The following is a 25,944-nucleotide window of genomic DNA, read 5'->3' as shown; positions in this document are numbered from 1 at the left end:
TAGTAAAATCCGAAGGTCAAAAGACCTGCGGATTAGCCTGCAGTTTTGCCCTGCGGCTTATCTCTACAATGGAGCAGATGGCAAACCGCAGCGGAATCCGCAGAAAGAATTGACATGTCAATTCTTTCTGCGGATTTGAAACTGCAGCAAATCTACATGGAAAATTCCACAGCATATGCACTGCGGTTTTCATTTTGCATAGAAAATAAAGGTACTGTACAATGCAGCAGAAACTGCTGCGGATTCGCAGCAGAATCCCCAGCATGTGCACACACCCTTACTCTGGACTCCATCTGGCCTCTATTCAGTGGCGTCCTCCTTTTCAGAAGTGCACAAAACTGTGACCAACGGCACTTTTATGCAATCCTAAAAAGACAGACACTGCCGGATCACAGGTCATAAGGCGTCCACACTGACTCCATCTGCCTCATTATATGGAATCTACAGCCAGAGGTTCCGTCTGAATCATGTATGTCAGAGATTTAAATGGAGGCCCCGATGTAAGCGCTTAGCGCAGAGCACAAGATAAGTGTGCCAAGCTTTACTGCGAATGAATGAACAAATCAACATCAGGTTAAGAATTTTTATTTTTTATGCTGTTCCTCGTGTGGTATACACGACTTTATTCTTCAGGTTGGTGCGATTACAGATTTATAGCGAGTTTTTTATGTTTGGCTGTTACACACTAAAAACTTTTTTTTTTTTATTACAAAACAAAGTTTTTGCATCACCATATTTTGAGAGCTATAGTTTTTTCCATATTTTGGCCCACAGGCATGTGGTTTTTTTTTTTTTTGCGGGACACGTTGAAGTTTTTATCGGTACCATTTTCAGGCACGGAACACTGATCACTTTTCTAATTCGATTTTTGGGCAAAATAATAATAAAAAAAAAAATTCAGGAATTGTTTTAAGGTTTTTTTAGGTCATTCCGCATGTGGTAAAATTAATCAGGCAGCTTTATTCATCGGGTCAGTATGATTACAGCGATACCGTATATATATATATTTTTTTTTTTATAATGTTTTGGAGCTTTTACAAAATAAACCATTTTATAGAAAAAGAATTGTTTGTGCATCAATTTATTCTGAAAGCGAGAACTCTTATTTTTACGATGACGGAGCTGTATGGCGGATTGTTTTTTGTGGGACAAGATGACATTTTCTGTTACACCATTTTTATTCACATTTGGTTTTTTTGATAGTGTTTTATTGCACTTTTTGGTCAGTCATATGATGAAAAAGTTTTGCCACTTTTTTTTTTTTTTTTTTTAATGGTGTTCGATGAAGAGTTTTTACCAGTGGGACATTTTTATGGGTTGGGTCGTTCTAGACACTGAGATACCAAATCTGTGTACTTTGTGCATTTTTCTTTTTACATGTACATACATATTTTTTTTTCTTTTTCCTTCTTCATTTTGTGATACTTTTACAATTTTTTTTTAAAACTTTACCTTGCCCCAGAATGGGACTTTTACTTTTCCTGCTTCCTGGGCATCAGATCAGCGAGCGTCTCAGATGCAGGAAGGAGGCGTACCAGGTGCTGCACTGAGCAGGAACTTACAGGCCACCATCCCTGGGTAACCCCGCGGACATCTTTTCGCCTGAGGTCACCATAACATAACGCAATTGGAGCAGACAGGGAGGCCTCTCTGCTATGCTGATCGATGCTGCTGTCAGTATTGACAGCGGCATCTAAGGGGGGGGGGGGGTCAAATGCTCGTAGGCATTGCTGGTTTTCCTTCAGCTCTCATATAGTGTGGACAGCCGTGTTAGATCATCACGCGGTACACGTTCGGTGGTTTGCCTAAATGAAAGGTTTAATCATCACACATGCTGATTTTTTACTGTAAGAGCAGTGAGATTATGGATTATTTATTCTGCAAGTGAGCAGTGATACTATGGAACTCTGCCACACAAAGTTCAAGGAGGGCAACATTCATGAATACTATAAAATCACGGTTAAGGGTACAAGACTCTGCAATGCCATATTGGTCTTGGGAACAAATCCAACTGCCAAATCTGGAGTCAGGAAAAAAAAAAAAAAAAAAAAAAAGTACGGTATCCACTAAGACCACGTTCATAGTCAGTATTTTACATCAGTATCTATAAGCCAAAAACAGGAGTGGGTGATAAATCCAGAAGTGGTGACGTGTTTCTATTTGCACACACTGCGGATTCTGCTAAATTTGCAGGTAAAATGACCTGTGTTTTACCTGCAGTTTTAATGCAGCTTTTGAGCGGATTTCCCCTGCAGATTTCTATAATGGAGTGTCAGGAACACCGCACTGCACTTGCTCACTGAGCCAGTGCACGTGTCCCGAGTACAAAAAGTGCTCAAAGATACCTGTGGAGCGGGCAACAGCAGTGACGATACATGCTCCAGGACCTGAAGCACGTGACTGCTGGGGGCGTGGCCTAAGCTCCACAGAGCTAGGAGCTGAAGGAAAACTCCTATAAAGGTAACTACGGGACAACTTACCAAGTGGCATAGACAGTGACGTAAACCAGATCAGGCCGGGTCACAGCACGAGATAGCAGGACAGTACCAAAGGGTTAGACAGGGCGAATAGTCAGGACGTAGCAATAGATCAGAAAACCAGAACGGGCAATGGACGGTACAATAGGGACAAACTGCGACAGAGTAACAATAGCCAAGCCAGGAGGTCAGAACCGGAGAAGACAATAGTACCAAAACGAGAGACTGAGTACAGAGTGAGGGAACAGACCGGGTCATACACGGGAAGCAAACAAGCAATGCAGAATACACGCACACCAGGGGGGGGGGTTCGGTCAGACACACAGCCAGAACAACGGTATAGCTGACAGAGAATGCTAGTCTGGAGTGAGTATAAATACCCTTCCCAGATCCAAAGAGGCTGGCAAAAGTTAGCCCTGTGAGAACAGGACATTAACCATGTCCTAACCATGACATGGAGCAGATGAAAAACTGTTGCAGAACTGCACAAAAGAAGTGACATGCTGCAGTTTTAAATCTGCGCGGAAAAATATGCAGCATGTGCACAGTGTTTTTTGATTTACATAGCCTTAAATGGTACTGTACATCACTTGCAGTTCTGCAGGGCAAAATCTGCTGCAGAACTGCACCAGAATCTGCACATACCCTAAGGCTATGTGCACACGGTGCGGATTCACCCGCGGATTTTGTTTATCACCTCCACAATGGGAGGAGATGGCAAACCGCAGCAGAATCCACAGAAGAGAATGACATGCCAATTCTTTCTGCGGATTTGAAACCGCAGGCAAAACTGTGCGGAAAAATCCGCAGCATCTGCACAGCGGTTTCATTTTTCCATAGGCTAGAATGGTACTGTACATCACTTGCAGTTCTGCTGCGAATCCGCAGCAGAATCCGCACCGTGTGCACATAGCCTAAGACTTTTCTTCGGATTGTCCCACTCCTGATTTTTGCTTCCAAATCCTGATGTAAAATACTGACCAAGAACTGATTGTGTGAACGTGGCCTAATAGGGGGCAACTGGCATCAGCCTCATGGGGCTTTTCCCTACTTTTGAAGTAACACATTAGGTTATAGGCTGAACTTGATGGACATGTGTCTTCTTTCAACCTTGAAACGAGTAAAGCTTGAGCGCAGTCAGAACGAGGCATTTGTTACATCTAGTGGATGGGTGATAAAAGCCTCTTTAGCCTGTGACACAAAGCCATAGAGACGACAATAAAAACGTGACACTTTCTGGAACAAAATGCCGCCATATGGAACATGTTACGTGGCATAAATAAGAGTGGAGAGCAGCAGTCTGCAGCGCGGTGACAGATACATATTGCACAACTAGCTTCCTTTATTTCATGCAGACACTTTTTGGTTACTGTGGAGTGGGGAATAAAAAAAAAAAAAAAAAAAAAATAATTGTGCAACTTTTTGCAATTGCAGGAAATCCAATGTGAGAAACAAAAAAGTTTATTTGAACGGTAAGCCATCACGCAGTGCCCCCAATACGAGCACTGGGACCCCCCCATTATTAGGGAAACCACAACTGGGGAAAAAAAAAAAAAAAATCATACCGAGACATTTCTTTTTCACTCTCAACAATTCGTCTTCTCTTCTGGAGGAAAGGATTATTGAAGCGCCTAATTTTGCGAGCTGGTAACATAATTCTTCCCCAATTCCGCTGGACGCGCCGGTGACCCAGACGACGGTACCACGGAGCTTACTTTCTGAAATGACAGGAAAATATGCAGTATTAGATAGTTCTCACTTATAAGTCATCTCTATCTTGTGCAACTACAAGTCCCAGCAATCCACTCTGTAAAACAGGGGTTTTTTTTTGCATCTTTCTATAGGACAGGACATAGACTAGGGGGGTAATGATACCCTTCTAGTGACACACTGTATCTCCCGCCTCTGGTAATTACCTGGGGAACTCCCAAACCGTTCAGCCCATAACAAAGTCAAATCTGCATCGGCTCTACTGAACCGGACGAGCTGCACGACGGCGTATAGGAGGCAGCCGAGCACCAGCAAGGTGCACCAGGCCACCACATCCATGTCAGGGCCGCGCACCGCTCCAGGGTCTGTGTGCTAGCGAACAGTACGAACAGCCGAGCACAAGCAAAACTCCACCCACTCGTCAATTTAATTGGTTACTCCACAGTGGTCGTAGTTTCTGTCGTAGTGGGCGTGGCTTCGTCTGCATAACTATCATATGTGTACTTCAATGTGAGCATATATACGGATCCAAAAAGAGCCGGACTGCCAGTCATTACTGTGTGCGCAGCTGCTGTTAATCACCAGATACCCGCCCACCTAATGTTGAGAAGAAGGGGCGGAGTCACTTAGCGGCTCCTCCCCTTGCTCCGCTCTTGTTGGGAGGATGACGCCACGACAACCCCGATGAAGCCCCGCCCCCATAAAATATGGCGGCCCCCTCCATGTTACCTAAGGAGGTTAATGACGGCTGTTGTTGCATAAGTGCGGAGCAGTTGCCAAGATGGAAGCCTGACAAGGCTACTGCTCCTGCTGTGTGAAAAATAAGCACCTTACACAATGCTCTTCATTCTCCAGTCTCATGAGAGCTCCAGAATAAATTATGGCTAGCTTTTTACATGTGTATGTATACATAATACACACAGTTATACTTGTATATACTCCGAAACAGAAATGCAGAAAATTAAAAATCCCGTGAATACGAGCGCCACATGCAGATATCCCTGGAGTATGAGCGTTATGTGCAGAAATCCCCGGAGTATGAGCGTTACGTGCAGAAATCCCCGGAGTATGAGCGCCACGTGCAGGAATCCCCGGAGTATGAGCGTTATGTGCAGAAATCCCCGGAGTATGAGCGTTATGTGCAGAAATCCCCGGAGTATGAGCGTTACGTGCAGAAATCCCCGGAGTATGAGCGTTATGTGCAGAAATCCCCAGAGTATGAGCACCACGTGCAGAAATCCCCGGAGTATGAGCACCACGTGCAGAAATCCCCGGAGTATGAGCGCCACATGCAGAAATCCCCGGAGTATGAGCACCACGTGCAGAAATCCCCGGAGTATGAGCACCACGTGCAGAAATCCCCGGAGTATGAGCACCACGTGCAGGAATCCCCGGAGTATGAGCGTTATGTGCAGAAATCCCCGGAGTATGAGCGTTACGTGCAGAAATCCCCTGAGTATGAGCGCCACGTGCAGGAATCCCCGGAGTATGAGCATTATGTGCAGAAATCCCCGGAGTATGAGCGTTACGTGCAGAAATCCCCGGAGTATGAGCGTTACGTGCAGAAATCCCCAGAGTATGAGCACCACGTGCAGAAATCCCCGGAGTATGAGCGTTTCGTGCAGAAATCCCCGGAGTATGAGCGCCACATGCAGAAATCCCCGGAGTATGAGCACCACGTGCAGAAATCCCCGAAGTATGAGCACCACGTGCAGAAATCCCCGGAGTATGAGCACCACGTGCAGGAATCCCCGGAGTATGAGCGTTATGTGCAGAAATCCCCGGAGTATGAGCACCACGTGCAGAAATCCCCGGAGTATGAGCACCACGTGCAGGAATCCCCGGAGTATGAGCGTTATGTGCAGAAATCCCCGGAGTATGAGCGTTATGTGCAGGAATCCCCGGAGTATGAGCGTTATGTGCAGAAATCCCCGGAGTATGAGTGTTACGCGCAGAAATCCCCGGAGTATCCCCAGAGTATGAGCACCACGTGCAGAAATCCCCGGAGTATGAGCACCACGTGCAGAAATCCCCGGAGTATGAGCGCCACATGCAGAAATCCCCGGAGTATGAGCACCACGTGCAGAAATCCCCGGAGTATGAGCACCACGTGCAGAAATCCCCGGAGTATGAGCACCACGTGCAGGAATCCCCGGAGTATGAGCGTTATGTGCAGAAATCCCCGGAGTATGAGCGTTATGTGCAGAAATCCCCGGAGTATGAGCGTTACGTGCAGAAATCCCCGGAGTATGAGCGTTACGTGCAGAAATCCCAGGAGTATGAGCACCACGTGCAGAAATCCCCGGAGTATGAGCGTTTCGTGCAGAAATCCCCGGAGTATGAGCGCCACATGCAGAAATCCCCGGAGTATGAGCACCACGTGCAGAAATCCCCGGAGTATGAGCACCACGTGCAGGAATCCCCGGAGTATGAGCGTTATGTGCAGAAATCCCCGGAGTATGAGCGTTATGTGCAGAAATCCCCGTAGTATGAGCGTTACGTGCAGAAATCCCCGGAGTATGAGCACCACGTGCAGAAATCCCCGGAGTATGAGCACCACATGCAGGTATCCCTGGAGTATGAGCGTTATGTGCAGAAATCCCTGGAGTATGAGCGTTACGTGCAGAAATCCCCGGAGTATGAGCGTTACGTGCAGAAATCCCCGGAGTATGAGCGTTACGTGCAGAAATCCCCGGAGTATGAGCGTTACGTGCAGAAATCCCCAGAGTATGAGCGTTACGTGCAAAAATCCCTGGAGTATGAGCGTTATGTGCAGAAATCCACGGAGTATGAGCACCACGTGCAGAAATCCCCGGAGTATGAGCGCCACATGCAGATATCCCTGGAGTATGAGCGTTATGTGCAGAAATCCCCGGAGTATGAGCACCACGTGCAGAAATCCCCGTAGTATGAGCACCACATGCAGAAACCCCTAGAGTATGAGCGTTACGTGCAGAAATCCCCGGAGTATGAGCACCACGTGCAGAAATCCCGGGAGTATGAGCGCCTCGTGCAGAAATCCCCAGAGTATGAGCGTTACGTGCAAAAATCCCCGGAGTATGAGCACCACGTGCAGAAATCCCCGGAGTATGAGCGTTACGTGCAGAAATCCCCGGAGTATGAGCGTTACGTGCAGAAATCCCCGGAGTATGAGCGTTCCCGTGCAGAAATCCCCGGAGTATGAGCACCACGTGCACAAATCCCCGGAGAATGAGCATTACGTGCAGAAATCCCCGGAGTATGAGCGCTACGTGCAGGAATCCCCGGAGTATGAGCGTTACGTGCAGAAATCCCCGGAGTATGAGCACCACGTGCAGAAATCCCCGGAGTATGAGCGTTACGTGCAGGAATCCCCGGAGTATGAGCGTTACGTGCAGGAATCCCCGGAGTATGAGCGTTACGTGCAGAAATCCCTGGAGTATGAGCACCACGTGCAGAAATCCCCGGTGTATGAGCGTTACGTGCAGAAATCCCCGGAGTATGAGCGTTACGTGCAGAAATCTCTGGAGTATGAGCGTTACGTGCAGGAATCCCCGGAGTATGAGCGTTACGTGCAGAAATCCCCGGAGTATGAGCACCACGTGCAGAAATCCCCGGAGTATGAGCACCACGTGCAGAAATCCCCGGAGTATGAGCACCACGTGCAGAAATCCCCGGAGTATGAGCACCACGTGCAGGAATCCCCGGAGTATGAGCGTTACGTGCAGAAATCCCCAGAGTATGAGCACCACGTGCAGGAATCCCCGGAGTATGAGCGTTATGTGCAGAAATCCCCGGAGTATGAGCGTTATGTGCAGAAATCCCCGGAGTATGAGCGTTACGTGCAGAAATCCCCGGAGTATGAGCACCACGTGCAGAAATCCCCGGAGTATGAGCGCCACATGCAGGTATCCCTGGAGTATGAGCGTTATGTGCAGAAATCCCTGGAGTATGAGCGTTACGTGCAGAAATCCCCGGAGTATGAGCGTTACGTGCAGAAATCCCCGGAGTATGAGCGTTACGTGCAGAAATCCCCGGAGTATGAGCGTTACGTGCAGAAATCCCCAGAGTATGAGCGTTACGTGCAAAAATCCCTGGAGTATGAGCGTTATGTGCAGAAATCCACGGAGTATGAGCACCACGTGCAGAAATCCCCGGAGTATGAGCGCCACATGCAGATATCCCTGGAGTATGAGCGTTATGTGCAGAAATCCCCGGAGTATGAGCACCACGTGCAGAAATCCCCGGAGTATGAGCACCACGTGCAGAAATCCCCGTAGTATGAGCACCACATGCAGAAACCCCTAGAGTATGAGCGTTACGTGCAGAAATCCCCGGAGTATGAGCACCACGTGCAGAAATCCCGGGAGTATGAGCGCCTCGTGCAGAAATCCCCAGAGTATGAGCGTTACGTGCAAAAATCCCCGGAGTATGAGCACCACGTGCAGAAATCCCCGGAGTATGAGCGTTACGTGCAGAAATCCCCGGAGTATGAGCGTTACGTGCAGAAATCCCCGGAGTATGAGCGTTCCCGTGCAGAAATCCCCGGAGTATGAGCACCACGTGCACAAATCCCCGGAGAATGAGCATTACGTGCAGAAATCCCCGGAGTATGAGCGCTACGTGCAGGAATCCCCGGAGTATGAGCGTTACGTGCAGAAATCCCCGGAGTATGAGCACCACGTGCAGAAATCCCCGGAGTATGAGCGTTACGTGCAGGAATCCCCGGAGTATGAGCGTTACGTGCAGGAATCCCCGGAGTATGAGCGTTACGTGCAGAAATCCCTGGAGTATGAGCACCACGTGCAGAAATCCCCGGTGTATGAGCGTTACGTGCAGAAATCCCCGGAGTATGAGCGTTACGTGCAGAAATCTCTGGAGTATGAGCGTTACGTGCAGGAATCCCCGGAGTATGAGCGTTACGTGCAGAAATCCCCGGAGTATGAGCACCACGTGCAGAAATCCCCGGAGTATGAGCACCACGTGCAGAAATCCCCGGAGTATGAGCACCACGTGCAGAAATCCCCGGAGTATGAGCACCACGTGCAGGAATCCCCGGAGTATGAGCGTTACGTGCAGAAATCCCCAGAGTATGAGCACCACGTGCAGGAATCCCCGGAGTATGAGCGTTACGTGCAGAAATCCCCGGAGTATGAGCGTTACGTGCAGAAATCCCCGGAGTATGAGCGTTACGTGCAGAAATCCCCAGAGTATGAGCACCACGTGCAGAAATCCCCGGAGTATGAGCACCACGTGCAGAAATCCCCAGAGTATGAGCACCACGTGCAGGAATCCCCGGAGTATGAGCACCACGTGCAGAAATCCCCGGAGTATGAGCGTTACGTGCAGAAATCCCCGAAGTATGAGCGTTAAGTGCAGAAATCCCCGGAGTATGAGCGTTACGTGCAGAAATCCCTGGAGTATGAGCGTTATGTGCAGAAATCCCTGGAGTATGAGCGTTATGTGCAGAAATCCCCAGAGTATGAGCGTTACGTGCAGAAATCCCTGGAGTATGAGCGTTATGTGCAGAAATCCCCGGAGTATGAGTACCACGTGCAGAAATCCCCGGAGTATGAGCGTTACGTGCAGAAATCCCTGGAGTATGAGCGTTATGTGCAGAAATCCCTGGAGTATGAGCGTTATGTGCAGAAATCCCCAGAGTATGAGCGTTACGTGCAGAAATCCCTGGAGTATGAGCGTTATGTGCAGAAATCCCCGGAGTATGAGTACCACGTGCAGAAATCCCCGGAGTATGAGCGTTACGTGCAGAAATCCCCGGAGTATGAGCGTTACGTGCAGAAATCCCTGGAGTATGAGCGTTATGTGCAGAAATCCCCAGAGTATGAGCGTTACGTGCAGAAATCCCTGGAGTATGAGCGTTACGTGCAGAAATCCCCGGAGTATGAGCGCCACATGCAGATATCCCTGGAGTATGAGCGTTATGTGCAGAAATCCCCGGAGTATGAGCACCACGTGCAGAAATCCCCGGAGTATGAGCACCACATGCAGAAACCCCTAGAGTATGAGCGTTACGTGCAGAAATCCCCGGAGTATGAGCACCACGTGCAGAAATCCCGGGAGTATGAGCGCCTCGTGCAGAAATCCCCAGAGTATGAGCGTTACGTGCAAAAATCCCTGGAGTATGAGCACCACGTGCAGAAATCCCCGGAGTATGAGCGTTACGTGCAGAAATCCCCGGAGTATGAGCGTTACGTGCAGAAATCCCCGGAGTATGAGCGTTCCCGTGCAGAAATCCCCGGAGTATGAGCACCACGTGCACAAATCCCCGGAGAATGAGCATTACGTGCAGAAATCCCCGGAGTATGAGCGTTACGTGCAGGAATCCCCGGAGTATGAGCGTTACGTGCAGAAATCCCCGGAGTATGAGCACCACGTGCAGAAATCCCCGGAGTATGAGCGTTACGTGCAGGAATCCCCGGAGTATGAGCGTTACGTGCAGGAATCCCCGGAGTATGAGCGTTACGTGCAGAAATCCCTGGAGTATGAGCACCACGTGCAGAAATCCCCGGTGTATGAGCGTTACGTGCAGAAATCCCCGGAGTATGAGCGTTACGTGCAGAAATCCCCGGAGTATGAGCGTTACGTGCAGGAATCCCCGGAGTATGAGCGTTACGTGCAGAAATCCCCGGAGTATGAGCACCACGTGCAGAAATCCCCGGAGTATGAGCACCACGTGCAGAAATCCCCGGAGTATGAGCGTTACGTGCAGAAATCCCCGGAGTATGAGCACAACGTGCAGAAATCCCCGGAGTATGAGCGTTACGTGCAGGAATCCCCGGAGTATGAGCGTTATGTGAAGAAATCCCTGGAGTATGAGCGCCTTGTGCAGAAATCCCCGAAGGATAAGCGCCACGTGCAGAAATCCCTGAAGTATGAGCGTTACGTGAAGAAATCCCCGGAGTATGAGCACCACATGCAGAAATCCCCGGAGTATGAGCGTTACGTGCAGGAATCCCCGGAGTATGAGCACCACGTGCAGAAATCCCCGGAGTATGAGCGCCACGTGCAGAAATCCCCGGAGTATGAGCGCCTCGTGCAGAAATCCCCGGAGAATGAGCATTATGTGCAGAAATCCCTGGAGCATGAGCGCCTCATGCAGAAATCCCCGAAGTATGAGCGCTACGTGCAGAAATCCCCGGAGAATGAGCATTACGTGCAGAAATCCCCGGAGTATGAGCACCACGTGCAGAAATCCCCGGAGTATGAGCGTTACGTGCAGAAATCCCCGGAGAATGAGCGCCACGTGCAGAAATCCCCGAAGTATGAGCGCTACGTGCAGAAATCCCCGGAGAATGAGCATTACGTGCAGAAATCCCTGGAGTATGAGTGCCTCGTGCAGAAATCCCCGGAGTATGAGCGTTACGTGCAGAAATCCCCGGAGAATGAGCATTACGTGCAGAAATCCCTGGAGAATGAGCATTACGTGCAGAAATCCCCGAAGTATGAGCGCTACGTGCAGAAATCCCCGGAGAATGAGCATTACGTGCAGAAATCCCCGGAGTATGAGCACCACGTGCAGAAATCCCCGGAGTATGAGCGTTACGTGCAGAAATCCCCGGAGAATGAGCATTACGTGCAGAAATCCCTGGAGTATGAGCGCCTCGTGCAGAAATCCCCGAAGTATGAGCGTTACGTGAAGAAATCCCCGGAGTATGAGCACCACGTGCAGAAATCCCCGGAGTATGAGCGTTACGTGCAGGAATCCCCGGAGTATGAGCGTTATGTGCAGATATCCCGGGCCCGGAGTATGAGCGTTATGTGCAGAAATCCCTGGAGTATGAGCGTTATGTGCAGATATCCCGGGCCCGGAGTATGAGCACCACGTGCAGAAATCCCTGGAGTATGAGCGTTATGTGCAGAAATCCCCGAAGTATGAGCGTTACGTGCAGAAATCCCTGGAGTATGAGCGTTATGTGCAGATATCCCGGGCCCGGAGTATGAGCGTTATGTGCAGAAATCCCTGGAGTATGAGCGTTATGTGCAGAAATCCCTGGAGTATGAGCGTTATGTGCAGAAATCCCCGGAGTATGAGCGTTATGTGCAGAAATCCCTGGAGTATGAGCACCACGTGCAGAAATCCCCGAAGTATGAGCGTTATGTGCAGAAATCCCCGGAGTATGAGCACCACGTGCAGAAATCCCCGGAGTATGAGCGTTACGTGCAGGAATCCCCGGAGTATGAGTGCCACATGCAGAAATCCCGGGAGTATGAGCGTTATGTGCAGATATCCCGGGCCCGGAGTATGGGCGCCACGTGCAGAAATCCCCGGAGTATGAGCGTTACGTGCAGGAATCCCTGGAGTATGAGCGTTATATGCAGAAATCCCCGGAGTATGAGCGCCACGTGCAGAAATCCCCGGAGGATAAGCGCCACGTGCAGAAATATCCGGAGTATGAGCATTATGTGCAGAAATCCCGGGAGTATGAGCGCCACATGCAGAAATCCCCGGAGTATGCGTGTTATGTGCAGAAATCCCGGGAGTATGAGCGCCACGTGCAGAAATCCCCAGAGTATAAGCGTTATGTGCAGAAATCCCCGGAGCAGAGCTGTGGAGTCGGAGTCGTGGAGTCGGAGTTGGAGTCAGAGCTCATTCTGGTGGAGTTGGAGTCGGAGTCGGTATAAAATGGACCAACTCCGACTCCTAAAATATATAATAAATTGGGTACAGTAATTCAATGCAGGATGTGCTGAATATTTTTTCATAGGAATTTGGGAAAGTTATGAAATGTCCTATAAATGGCTGTTCTATTCCTGATCTAAGGCTACATTCACACACAGCGTTTTTGCTGCGTTTTTTGAGGATACGTTTTTGAGCTGCAAAAGCAGAGCAGCTTTTTAAAAAACCGCATCACCTGAAAGGTTTTTGAGCTCATAGATAATGTTTTCAATAGCAAAAGCAGATTACAAATCTGCTCTATCTATCCATCCATTTATCCATATCTGTCTATCCATATCTTATCTGTACCAAAAAGAATGAAAGCCAGGTAGCACACAGACTAACACTCCTTTTTTTAGCACCAGTCAGATACACCTCATAGCTGCCCAAAACGACACCCAGGACAGGCATTGCTCGTCTTCAGTAACACATCAACATCAATTGATAGTTGGAATAAATAGACTGAATTCACCACATCTTAAGGTGCAGGCTTTATTTTCAAGTGTAGGGGTGTGCAGTATAAGGTTCTGCAGCAGCTGAGGTGTGCAGTATGAGATTCTGCGGAACAGTATGAGGTTCTGCCCCCCTTAGTTTTGATCCTGGCTAAAACCGTTTCTTATAGATATGATGAACCCTCAGGTAACCCTAAATGAAGGTCAATGGACACAGGTGGCTGAATTGAAGGAATTGCTTAATCACCTACCGTATATACTCGAGTATAAGTCGATCCGAGTATAAGTCGACCCCCCTAATTTTGCCACAAAAAACTGGGAGAACTTATTGACTCGAGTATAAGTCTAGGGTGGGAAATGCTCCATAGATTATTCCCCCATATGGTGTCCTCAGAAGAAACTCCATAGATTGTTCCCCTATATGCGGCTCCCATAAGAAGCTCCATAGATTGTTCCCTCATATGCTGCCCCCACAAGAAGCTCCAGATTATTCCCCCATATGCTGCCCCCACAAGAAGCTCCAGATTATTCCCCCATATGCTGCCCCCCCATAAGAAGCTCCATATATTGTTCCCTCATATGCTGCCCCCACAAGAAGCTCCATATTGTTCCCCCATATGCTGCCCCCCCATAAGAAGCTCCTTAGATTATTCCCTCATGTGCTGCCGCTGCTGCATGTAAAAATAAAAAAAATGACATACTCACCTCTCCGTCGCTGGGTGTCAGATTCTCACCTGTCCTGCGTCCATGGCTGCTCACCGCTATCTGCACGTCATCAGTCAGTGACGTTCAGACTGCAGGGGGCGCGGCGCGCATTAACCACGTCACCGCGCCCTCTGCTGTCTGAAGTCACTGACCGATGACAGACAGCAGCAAGCAGCCATGGACGCAGGACAGGTGAGTATCGCTGTACTTACCCATCCTGACGCTGTCTTGAGCCCCCAGCTTCTCCGCGCTCTCTCTTCCTGCCTTCAGCGGTCACGTGGTGCCGCTCATTAAAACTCATCAATATGCGCATATTGATGAGTTTTAATGAGCGGCACCACGTGACCGCTGAAGGCAGGAAGAGAGAGCACGGGGAGAAGCTGGGGGCTCAAGACAGCGTCAGGACGGGTAAGTATGACCTGACACATCCGCCCCCTCCGACCCCTTTGTATATGACTCGAATATAAGTCGAGAGGGGGACTTTCAGCCCAATTTTTTGGGCTGAAAATCTCGACTTATATTCGAGTATATACGGTATTTACCGTGACTTAAAAATTACAAGCTGAGGATTTAACTCCTGGCATTTTCAAAGAGGAGATTTAATCGCAGATTGCATTTTTGCTTCAATGAAACGGAGAGACACAGCTATTGGAAAATAAATTTTTTCTGGCAGCTGTTTATGTGGACCCAAGTCATCGTATATTGCTTGATGATCAACAGCTTACTAAAGGAAAAGAAGCTCTGACTGAGGTAGCAGTTAGGATGAGTGGCCTACAGGAGGACTGCCAGGTGCAAGAGGACTTGGGTCCTGACAGTGCTACTGCTGCCATATGTTCATCCTCATCAGATGAGGAGTTTGACTTTGACAAGTATTTGGATGACATGGAGCAGGCAAAGCGTTGCTGCAAGGAAAAAGATTTCACTCCGTCTCCTATAGCAAGCAGATTGACCATATTTCAGCAAAATGTTTCACTTGCTCTCAAAGAAAAAGAAAAATTCAACCATTCATCAAAACTGACTGTGCATGAGGCAATTCCTTTATACTTGGAAATTGTTAGAGATGTGGTTACGGCTTTGCCTCCAACCCAAGTTAGGCTACTTTCACACTTGCGTCGGTACGGGCCCGTCGCAATGCGTCGGGCTGACGTACCGACGCACGTTGTGAAAGATTTGCACAACGGGGGCAGCGGATGCAGTTTTTCAACGCATCCGCTGCCCAATTGTAATGTCCAGGGAGGTGGGGGCGGAATTTCCGCCGTGCATGCGCGGTCGAAAATGGCGGACACGACGCACAAAAAAAGTTACATGTAACGTTTTTGTGTGCGTCGTGTCCGCCATTTTCGACCGCGCATGCACGGCATGATGGATGCGACGAGTGGCCATACGTCGCAATGCGACGCTAATGCAAGTCTATGGAGAAAAAACGCATCCTGCGGGCAACTTTGCAGGATGCGTTTTTTCTCCAAAACGGCGCATTGCGACGTACGTCACACGACGCTAGTGTGAAAGTAGCCTAAGTGTGGAGAGGTTGTTCTCTGGCCATAAAATTATTAGGTCAGATTTTAGGACATCTATGAAGGAGGATCTGGTGGAGACAATTCTATTACTTAGAACAAATTCATAGACTGCACAAATGTTATTTAGTATGTTTTTGTTGAAAACTGTTTTTTGCCACTTACATAGTTTATTACATAGTGTTATATATATATATATATATATATACTATCTGAAGAGCCCGGCGCTGCCCGGGCATAGTAACTAACTGTGGTTAGTTATAGAAAATTATAATTATCCTCCATCCCATAGTCCCGTGCCCATATACCCATCATACATATCCTCCATCCCATAGTCGAGTGCCCATATACCCATCGCACATCCTCCATCCCATAGTCCCATGCCCATATACCCATCATACATATTCTCCATCCCATAGTCCCATGTCCATATACCCATCATACATATTCGCCATCCCATAGTCGAGTGCCCATATACCCATCACACATCCTTCATCTCATAGTCCCATGCCCATATACCCATCATACATATCCTCCATCCCATAGTCCCGTGCCCTTATACCCATCATACATATCCACCATCTCAGTCCCGTGCCCATATACCCATCATACATATCCTCCATCCCATAGTCCAGTGCACATATACCCATCACACATCCTCCATCCCATAGTCCCGTGCCCATATACATATCCGCCATCCCATAGTCCCATGCCCATATACCCGTCAAACATATGCTCCATCCCATAGTCCAGTGCCCATATACCCATCACACATCCTCCATCCCATAGTCCCGTGCCCATATACATATCCGCCATCCCATAGTCCCGTGCCCATATACCCGTCATACATATCCTCCATCCCATAGTCCAGTGCCCATATACCCATCACACATCCTCCATCCCATAGTCCCATGCCCATATACATATCCGCCATCCCATAGTCCCGTGCCCATATGCCCATCATACATATCCGCCATCCCATAGTCCCGTGCCCATATACCCATCATACATATCCTCCATCCCATAGTCCAGTGCCCATATACTCATCACACATCCTCCATCCCATAGTCCCGTGCCAATATACATATCCGCCATCCCATAGTCCCGTGACCATATACCCATCATACATATCCTCCATCCCATAGTCCCGTGCCCATATACATATCCTCCATCCCATAGTCCCGTGCCCATATACCTGTCATACATATCCTCCATCCCATAGTCCCGTGACCATATACCCATCACACATCCTCCATCCCATAGTCCCGTGCCCATATACCCATCATACATATCCTCCATCCCATAGTCCAGTGCCCATATACCCATCACACATCCTCCATCTCATAGTCAACCATTATGACATCATAATGAGCGGCGGGGCTTGCAACCTATGATGACATCAGCGTCGCCATGGCAACCATTGTGACATCATAATGAGGGGCGGGGCTTGATACGCACACACTGTTTCCCCATTATGTAGATAGGGGCATTATGACATCATAATGAGGGGCGGGGCTTGACGCGCACACACGTTTTCCCCAGTATGTAGATAGGGGCAAATTGCTTGGTGAATTGGAATGCGCGGGGTTAAAATTTCGCCTCACAACATAGCTTAGGACACTCTCAGGGTCCAGACGTGTGACTGTGCCAAATTTTGTGGCTGTAGCTGCGACGGTGAAGATGCCTATCCCGGACATACACATACATACATACATATATACATACTTACTTACATACATACACACTTTGAGCTTTATATATTAGATATATACTATATATATATATATGTAATCGATATTACATAGTGTATTACATATTTACAATTTATTACAGTTTTTGTGTTCTAAAGTTGTATTCCAATAAATATATATTATGTTCTATCTAAATATCTTGATTATTGTATCATAAATATGATTAAATGTCTGATGTTCACATTGTACTACAATACATTTTTCACTTAAATATAAGCAATATGTGTGGGAGTCGGAGTCGTGGAGTCGGAGTCGGTGGAAGGGAAATTGAGGAGTCGGAGTCGCAGGTTTGGCTTACCAACTCCACAGCCCTGCCCCAGAGTATGAGCGTTACATGCAGAAATCCCCGGAGTATGAGCGCCACGTGCAGAAATTCCTGGTGTATGAGTGCCACGTGCAGATATCCCCAGAGTATGAGCGTTACATGCAGAAATCCCTGGAGTATGAGTGCCACGTGCAGAAATCCCCAGAGTATGAGCGCCACGTGCAGAAATCTCCGGAGTATAAGCGTTACGTGCAGAAATCCCAGGAGTGTAATCGTCACGTGCAGAAATCCCCAGAGTATGAGCACTATGTGCAGAAATCCCCGGAGTATGAGTGTTACATGCAGAAATCCCCGGAGTATGAGCGACACGTGCAGAAATCCCTGGAGTATGAGCGACGCGTGCAGATATCCCCAGAGTATAAGCATTTTGTGCAGAAATCCCCGGAGTACGAGCGTTGCGTGCAGAAATTCCAGGAGTGTAATCATCACGTACAGAAATTCCCAGAATATGAGTGCCACGTGCAGATATCCCCGGAGTATAAGCGCCAGGTGCAGATATCCCTGGAGTATGAGTGCCACGTGCAGAAATCCCCGGAGTATGAGCGTTCCGTGCAGAAATTCCTGAAGTCCGAGCCCACGTGCAGAAATCCCAGGAGTATAATCGTCACGTGCAGAAATCCCCGGAGTATGAGCGCCATGTGCAGAAATCCCTGGTGTATGTGTAGGTGGATGGACCAAGCTAGAGCTGCTCCTTGCGTCTCCGGGCCGGAACTGCCAGGCCTGTCATCAGTGTTGCCGGGGGAAGGGCTTTCTTTACAGAGAAAACCTGAGCACCTGACTGAAGGGGGCGGGTTGGAGATAAAAAGAGGCAGGCGCGGGAAGTTGGGGCTTTTGGCGGGAAGAAAGCTTACCCAGAAGGAGAAGGTTGACTCTGTCTCCGCTGTCCCAGGCCAACTACTGTATCAAGCCCGCTCTGCCGCCTGATCTCCCCTGCGCGCACTGACTGCGGTTTCTGGCGTTAGTTTCCTTCCGACCTCTGACCATGTGGGTCCAGACAGACTGGTACCCCTGATTACACCGGGCACGTGATATAGGGCTGATTCTTCTCACCATGCGACTCCCAACAACATAGCCGCGGGTATTGCTCCAGGACTCCGTACTCCGCTCTTTGTGCCCAGGTCCTGCTCCAGATCTCATTGGTCCATCTCGGAGATCTGGAAGCTTCCAGAAGGTCCCAGCTATAAAAAGCGCGCATGGCCATTCGGCCATGCGCTAGTATAGTCTTTAGTTGCTACTGTGTGAATGATGATGGATGTATGAACCTGCGAATGACTCATTAAGATCTCCTCCCTCTGATATTACGAATGTGTACAGGGACTTAGATTAGAGTCAGCGCCAGCGCGCGGCAAACCTCAAGCCACTACAGCATCATCCACAGTGCTAGCGTCCGACATTGCGCCTGCTTCCTTGCTTTGTCGACCAGCGGCAGTGTCCTACGCCGCGCTGCAGTTGCAGCCCTCTTTGGCATCCGCAGTAGTGACATCGCACGCATGGTAGGTATAGACGGACGCAGCTCCTGTGTCTTGGGTCCTGCTCCTGTGACCAGATACCGTGTGTGCATTTACCTGAGCCCTGTGACACTAACAGGCTCAGCCTTTTGTATTTACCTCTGCTGACATCTCTGTGAGCAAACAGAGATTGCTTAGCGCACTTGGGTGACGTTCAACCCGCGTGCGCATTTCTGCCATATTGCTCGTCTGTCACTACTTAGCAGCAGTGTTTACATCTACTGCACGGTGGACCCCGAGCGGCGAACGCACTTTATTATTTATTTTTATTTAGTGCGTTCCGCCATTCCTAACGTCTAGTATCTCACTGGGGGCAATGTTATCTAATTTGCCAAAATTTACAGGTAGTAATACCATGTTGTGGCGTTGGACAGAGCGCATACGGGGTATGATGAGAATGCACCCCATGACTCCTGCCCTGGAAGCTGAGGTGGCTATTATGATGTTAGATGGTGAAGCTAGAGATTCTGTTATGTTACAGGCCCCCAGGGAGTGAGGTACCTTTCTTAAAGTGCTTCAAATTTTGTAGGAGACTCATGGACACCCCACTGACGTAGGGGAACTGAGAAAGCGCCTCTTTAGCGGCATGCAGAGGGAGGGGGAGACTGTGACATACTATATGAATGCATTGCAGTAGTTACATACTGCGATAGTGTGGAAGGACGGCATTGGAATAGGTCTAACGGATATAGTGTTGTGAGACCTATTAGTGACAGGTTTGTGGCACGTGCTGACAAAACAGGCCCTGCACGAGCACGTGCGGGTGAACTCCTGACTGACTTTTTCTGAAATAGGAAGTGAAGCACGCACGAATGAACAGGAGCAGGGGGTGACAGTCTCGGCAGGGAAGGTCCAGAGTGTAGAAGTGTCCGTGAAAGCAATTGCCAAACACCAATGGGTGGAAGAGATGAGGAAGTGTGGAGCCCCTGAGGCTCAGTCGCCACAGAGGTACTGCACCTCCTCCTGAGGTGTGGTGCCCCACCATCCAGGTAAGGTGGGGGCTCCCGACCACACTCCAACACCTGCACCCCACACCACAAAGTAGTGTAGCAAAGCACCTTTGGTGGCTCCCTGCTTGGAGTGTAGCAAAGCATCCATTGGTGGCTCCCTGCTTGGAACACGAAACGTGCTGGGTGGTGGGTGGAGCTTAGTTACATTAAAAAGAGCGGGAAGAGTTTAGCAGTCAGTCAGTTGGTCAGACAGTGAGCCTGACGGAGGGAGAGTTGTTGAGTTGGAGAGAGAAGAAGATCCCCATAGAGAGGGATAGATGGATGGAAGTGCTGCAGCCGATCCCAGTGACCTGGGTCTGCTGGCACAGGAAAGGAAGAGAGAGAGAGCAACATAGACTGAAAGCCTGATTTTCCATAGAAAGAAATATTAGTACGGAACGTGAGGAGTAAAAGAGAACAGAGGACTTGGGTTAGAGGAGAACCCTTCCTAGAAGTTCTAAGCGCAAGGCCGGGGCCCAGTCCCCGAGGTTGTAAGTATACTAATGGTCCTGCATCAGAAACCGGAGGAATAGAAGTAGTGACCGCTTTATTCCCACACAAGACTTGGGGGCACAACAGCAACCGGATAGTGAGCCGGGACTTAGTAGTAAGGAGTCCCCGAAGCAGGCTACAGCTGTCTGCCGTACAAGTAGAGTTCATAAGAACATCGGACAGGAGGAACTCCAGTGTAACTCAGTACTAGGAGTACTTCATTTAAAGGCACTATAAGAGGAGACGTTCAGAAAGGCACATATGTTGGCGGAGTGTTGGAAAGGAGTATTCCATCTGGCCTGGAGGTTGACTGAGTCCCTAACCCGGAGGACACGGCACGGAGGCAAGCACCTGTTTGTACAACAGACTGTGAGTAAAGCTTTGTAACTACATGCCCTGGTGTCCTCCACTCATTCCTGCACCACAAACCTGCCCAGCACGGCTACATCCCTCGTGCCTGACACTTCACCATCTAAGTGTAACCTCACCTACACTGCCCTTGGACTACAGCCCTGCCTGTGGAGGGCTATAACATCACTGCTGCACCATACCATCTGTCCCAGAGGATCTGTCTGCAGCGTCAGCTTGCATCTCTATTGCCGAACACCACAGGTGGCGTCACGAATCACTCATCATAAGCACACTGAACATTCTCCTTTTACAATGGGCGCCCAGGGCCACGGGCCGGGTCCCAGCTGCCGTGACATCTCCCATTGAAGCTCATCAGGCCCCGTACCGAGTACCCCACAGCCCTGGGTGTGAGGGCGTCCCAGAAGGAACTTCAAAATATAAAAGGAGAATTAGCAGATGTTAAAAAGAAAACTGAGGCTGCTACAAATGCTTCTGGGGCCAAAAAAGGTCCCGAGTCCCGTCACGATTTAAGAATGCCTCGTCCGCAGAAACTTCTCACGTGCTTTGATTGTGGTGGAGGCCGACATTTCATGCGGGAGGGTCCTCGCGGAAGGATTCAACCCCGTCGTCCGTTAAACTGAAGGGCTCCGAGCCGGGGGGACACCGCCCGGAGCCAGAACAGATGCAAAGGAGTAGTGGAAGTCCCGCAAGTTTGGTGTCTTCGTGCCCAATGGTCTGGGCTGAATTTGAAGGTCATGCAGTGCGTTGTTTGGTGGACACAGGCTCACAGGTGACAACAATGCCAGAAACCTATTTTCAGCAGAATTTTCCCGAAGCCATACGACCCAAGTGGGGCCCTGTGATAAAACTGATGGCTGCTAATCAACTGCCTATTCCCGTTGTGGAAGTAGCATGGATGCAAATCTCCATTTGTGGCAAAGTTCTTGGACTGAAGAGAGTGATGTTAACACAGGGAGAAGTGAGCAACGGACATGCCTTTACCCTGGGAATGAATGTTCTACAAGAATTTGGTAGCCTCATTCATGAGCCCACCAATGAAACTTTAAAGCAGTGGAGTACCCACACCCCTCAGAGGAAAATTTTCCAGCAGCTAATACGGGTGGCTCAGGTGTCAGGATGGAGGAGTGCTAGGAAAAGTGATCATGCCCACTACGACTAAACTTGCCCTGCACCCTGGGCAAACTGTACTCACTCTACCCTTCCGATCTCGCGTCCCTTTGGAAGGGGTGGAAATACAAGTGGAATCTTCTTTTTCCAAAAACTGCCCTCTGGGTTTTTGGTAGCCCGTACGTTAGCCACCGTGCAAGATGGAGCTGTGCTCATACGATGTGTGAACTTGGAAGATTACCGTCTGTCCCAGAAGTGAAGTAGCTTGGATCGTGGGCCTGCCTGAAGAGATTGTGCCGCCTCAATCGGTACAACTCTAATTCATCGGGGGGACCCCTGGACTTTAACAGTGAATTCTCCGGTGAAGACAGAGCATCAGCATGTCCAAGATGGACAAAACATACTAGAACGAATGCAAGCTGAGTTGACTACACTCACCACGGAGCAGGTTCTACAGGTGGAAGCTCTTTTAGGGAGCTATAAGGACGTATTTGCTCAACATGGAGATCATTTTGGCTGCACCACAGCCATTACACACAAAATACCCACGGAAAATACGGCGCCCATAAGAGAAATTCCCATATCGTCAAATTCCCCCGCAATTGTATGAAAAGGTGAAGAGTATGTTGGGACAAATGCTGCAGAAAGGGGTAATCCGTGAAAGTCAAAGTCCCTGGGCAGCCCCAATAGTGTTGGTGTGGAAGAAAGATGGCACTTTGCGTTTTTGTGTGGACTATCGGAAACTGAATGCCTGAACCGTGAAAAACTTGTATCCTTTCCACAGGATTGAAGAATCTGTCAGAGCTAGGGAAGGCCAAATTTTTTTCCACCTTGGATCTCGCCAGTGGCTATTGGCAAGTACCGATGTCAGAACGGGATCGGGCCAAGACTGCCTTCATCTTGCCTATGGGCCTGTCAGAGTTCAACCGTATGCCGTTCGGTTTGGCCAATGCCCCCGGAACTTTTCAGCAGCTCATGGAACATTATCTAGGTGATCTGAACTTCAAAGCCACACTCATTTACCTAGATGACATCATAGTTTATGCTGCGTCATTTGAGGAACATGTCCATGAAGGGTGGCGCCGCTCTCAATTTTCGCGCCACTGGCTGTCTCTTTCTCAGGGCTGTGGAGTTGGAGTCATGGAGTCGGAGCTCATTTTGGTGGAGTCTGAGTCGGTATAAAATGGACCGACTCCGACTCCTAAAATATATAATAAATTGGGTTCAATGCAGAATGTGCTGAATATTTTTTCATAGGAATTTGGGAAAGTTATGAAATGTCCTATAAATGGCTGTTCTATTCCTGATCTAAGGCTACATTGACACACACAGCGTTTTTCCTGCGTTTTTTGAGGATACGTTTTTCAGCTGCAAAAGCAGATCAGCTTTTTAAAAAAAACGCATCACCTGAAAGGTTTTTGAGCTCATAGATAATGTTTTCAATAGCAAAAAGGAGATTAGAAATCTGCTATCTATCTATCTATCTATCTATCTATCCATTTATCCTTATCTGTCTATCTATATATTATCCGTACCAAAAAGAATGAAAGCCGGGTAGCACACAGACTAACACTCCTTTTTTTTAGCACCAGTTAGGTACACCTCATAGCTGCCCAAAAGGATGCCCAGGACAGGCATTGCTCGTCTTCAGTAACACATCAACATCAATTGATAGTTGGAATAAATAGACTGCATTCATCACCACATCTTCTTAAGGTGCAGGCTTTATTTTCAAATGTAGGGGTGTGCAGTATGAGGTTCTGCAGCAGCTGAGGTGTGCAGTATGAGGTTCTGCGGAACAGTATGAGGTTCTGCCCCCCCCTAGGCTTGATCCCGGCTTCGCCCATGGTGTGAATGTAGCCTGAGGATCTAGGCTTTGTCTTAGCTGAGATAAGTCAAAGCGATATATATAAAGTATATATATATATATATATACACAGTCATGGCCAAAAGTATTGACACCCCTGCAATTCTGTCAGATAATACTCAGTTTCTTCCTGAAAATGATTGCAAACACAAATTCTTTGGTATTATTATCTTCATTTAATTTGTCTTAAATGAAAAAACACAAAAGAGAATGAAGCAAAAAGCAAAACATTGATCATTTCACACAAAACTCCCAAAATGGGCCAGACAAAAATATTGGCACCCTCAGCCTAATACTTGGTTGCACAACCTTTAGCCAAAATAACTGCGACCAACCGCTTCCGGTAACCATCAATGAGTTTCTTACAATGCTCTGCTGGAATTTTAGACCATTCTTCTTTGGCAAACTGCTCCAGGTCCCTGATATTTGAAGGGTGCCTTCTCCAAACTGCCATTTTTAGATCTCTCCACAGGTGTTCTATGGGATTCAGGTCTGGACTCATGGCTGGCCACCTTAGCAGTCTCCAGTGCTTCCTCTCAAACCATTTTCTAGTGCTTTTTGAAGTGTGTTTTGGGTCATTGTCCTGCTGGAAGACCCATGACCTCTGAGGGAGACCCAGCTTTCTCACACTGAGCCCTACATTAAGCTGCAAAATTTGTTGGTAGTCTTCAGACTTCATAATGCTATGCACACGGTCAAGCAGTCCAGTGTCAGAGGCAGCAAAGCAACCCCAAAACATCAGGGAACCTCCGCCATGTTTGACTGTAGGGACCGTGTTCTTTTCTTTGAATGCCTCTTTTTTTCTCCTGTAATCTCTATGTTGATGCCTTTGCCCAAAAAGCTCTACTTTTGTCTCATCTGACTGGAGAACATTCTTCCAAAACATTTTAGGCTTTTTCAGGTAAGTTTTGGCAAACTCCAGCCTGGCTTTTTTATGTCTCGGGGTAAGAAGTGGGGTCTTCCTGGGTCTCCTACCATACAGTCCCTTTTCATTCAGACACCGACGGATAGAACGGGTTAACACTGTTGTACCCTCGGACTGCAGGGCAGCTTGAACTTGTTTGGATGTTAGTTGAGGTTCTTTATCCAACATTCGCACAATCTTGCGTTGAAATCTCTTGTCAATTTTTCTTTTCCGTCCACATCTAGGGAGGTTAGCCACAGTGCCATGGGCTTTAAATTCTTGATGACACTGCACACGGTAGACACAGGAACATTCTGGTCTTTGGAGATGGACTTGTAGCCTTGAGATTGCTCATGCTTCCTCACAATTTGGTTTCTCAAGTCCTCAGACAGTTCTTTGGTCTTCTTTCTTTTCTCCATGCTCAATGTGGTACACACAAGGACACAGGACAGAGGTTGAGTCAACTTTAATCCATGTCAACTGGCTGCAAGTGTGATTTAGTTATTGCCAACACCTGTTAGGTGCCACAGGTAAGTTACAGGTGCTGTTAATTACACAAATTAGAGAAGTATCACATGATTTTTCGAACAGTGCCAATACTTTTGTCCACCCTCTTTTTTATGTTTGGTGTGGAATTATATCCAATTTGGCTTTAGGACAATTCTTTTTGTGTTTTTTCATTTAAGACAAATTAAATGAAGATAATAATACCAAAGAATTTGTGTTTGCAATAATTTTCAGGAAGAAACTGAGTATTATCTGACAGAATTGCAGGGGTGTCAATACTTTTGGCCATGACTGTATATATATTATATACACACACAGTACAGACCAAAAGTTTGGCCATACCTTCTCATTCAAAGAGTTTTCTTTATTTTCATGACTATGAAGATTGTAGATTCACTCTGGAGGCATCAAAACTATGAAGTAACACATGTGGAATTATATAATTAGCCAAAAAGTGTGAAACAACTGAAAATATTATATGTCTTATATTCTAGGTTCTTCAAAGTAGCCACCTTTTGCTTTGATTACTGCTTTGCACACTTTTAGCATTCTCTTGATGAGCTTCAAGAGGTAGTCACCGGAAATGGTTTTCACTTCACAGGTGTGCC

The 25,944-nt window shown here is 48.2% G+C and overlaps 1 protein-coding gene across 2 annotated transcripts in view; it reads right to left on the bottom strand.

Annotated features, from left to right (window-relative positions):
- DHRS7 (dehydrogenase/reductase 7) overlaps positions 1-25,944 on the bottom strand; it is a 75,763-nt gene that overhangs the window by 23,608 nt on the left and 26,211 nt on the right. Inside the window, exons 1-2 of one of the 2 annotated variants that reach the window (XM_073571226.1) lie at positions 4,394-4,597; positions 4,043-4,195 (exon numbers count right to left, since the gene is read on the bottom strand). In XM_073571226.1, the coding sequence (XP_073427327.1) occupies positions 4,043-4,195; positions 4,394-4,526 (286 nt within the window). In that variant the 5' untranslated portion in view covers positions 4,527-4,597. Of the gene's footprint in view, positions 1-4,042; positions 4,196-4,393; positions 4,598-25,944 lie in introns of those variants that run through there. The other variant, XM_073571230.1, reaches the window with a different exon arrangement.

The sequence above is a fragment of the Dendrobates tinctorius genome, unplaced genomic scaffold (assembly GCF_039654945.1).
Source record: "Dendrobates tinctorius isolate UK_male_01 unplaced genomic scaffold, ASM3965494v1 ptg000006l, whole genome shotgun sequence".
NCBI lineage: Eukaryota > Metazoa > Chordata > Amphibia > Anura > Dendrobatidae > Dendrobates > Dendrobates tinctorius.
This window is presented reverse-complemented; position numbering and strand designations above follow the sequence as displayed.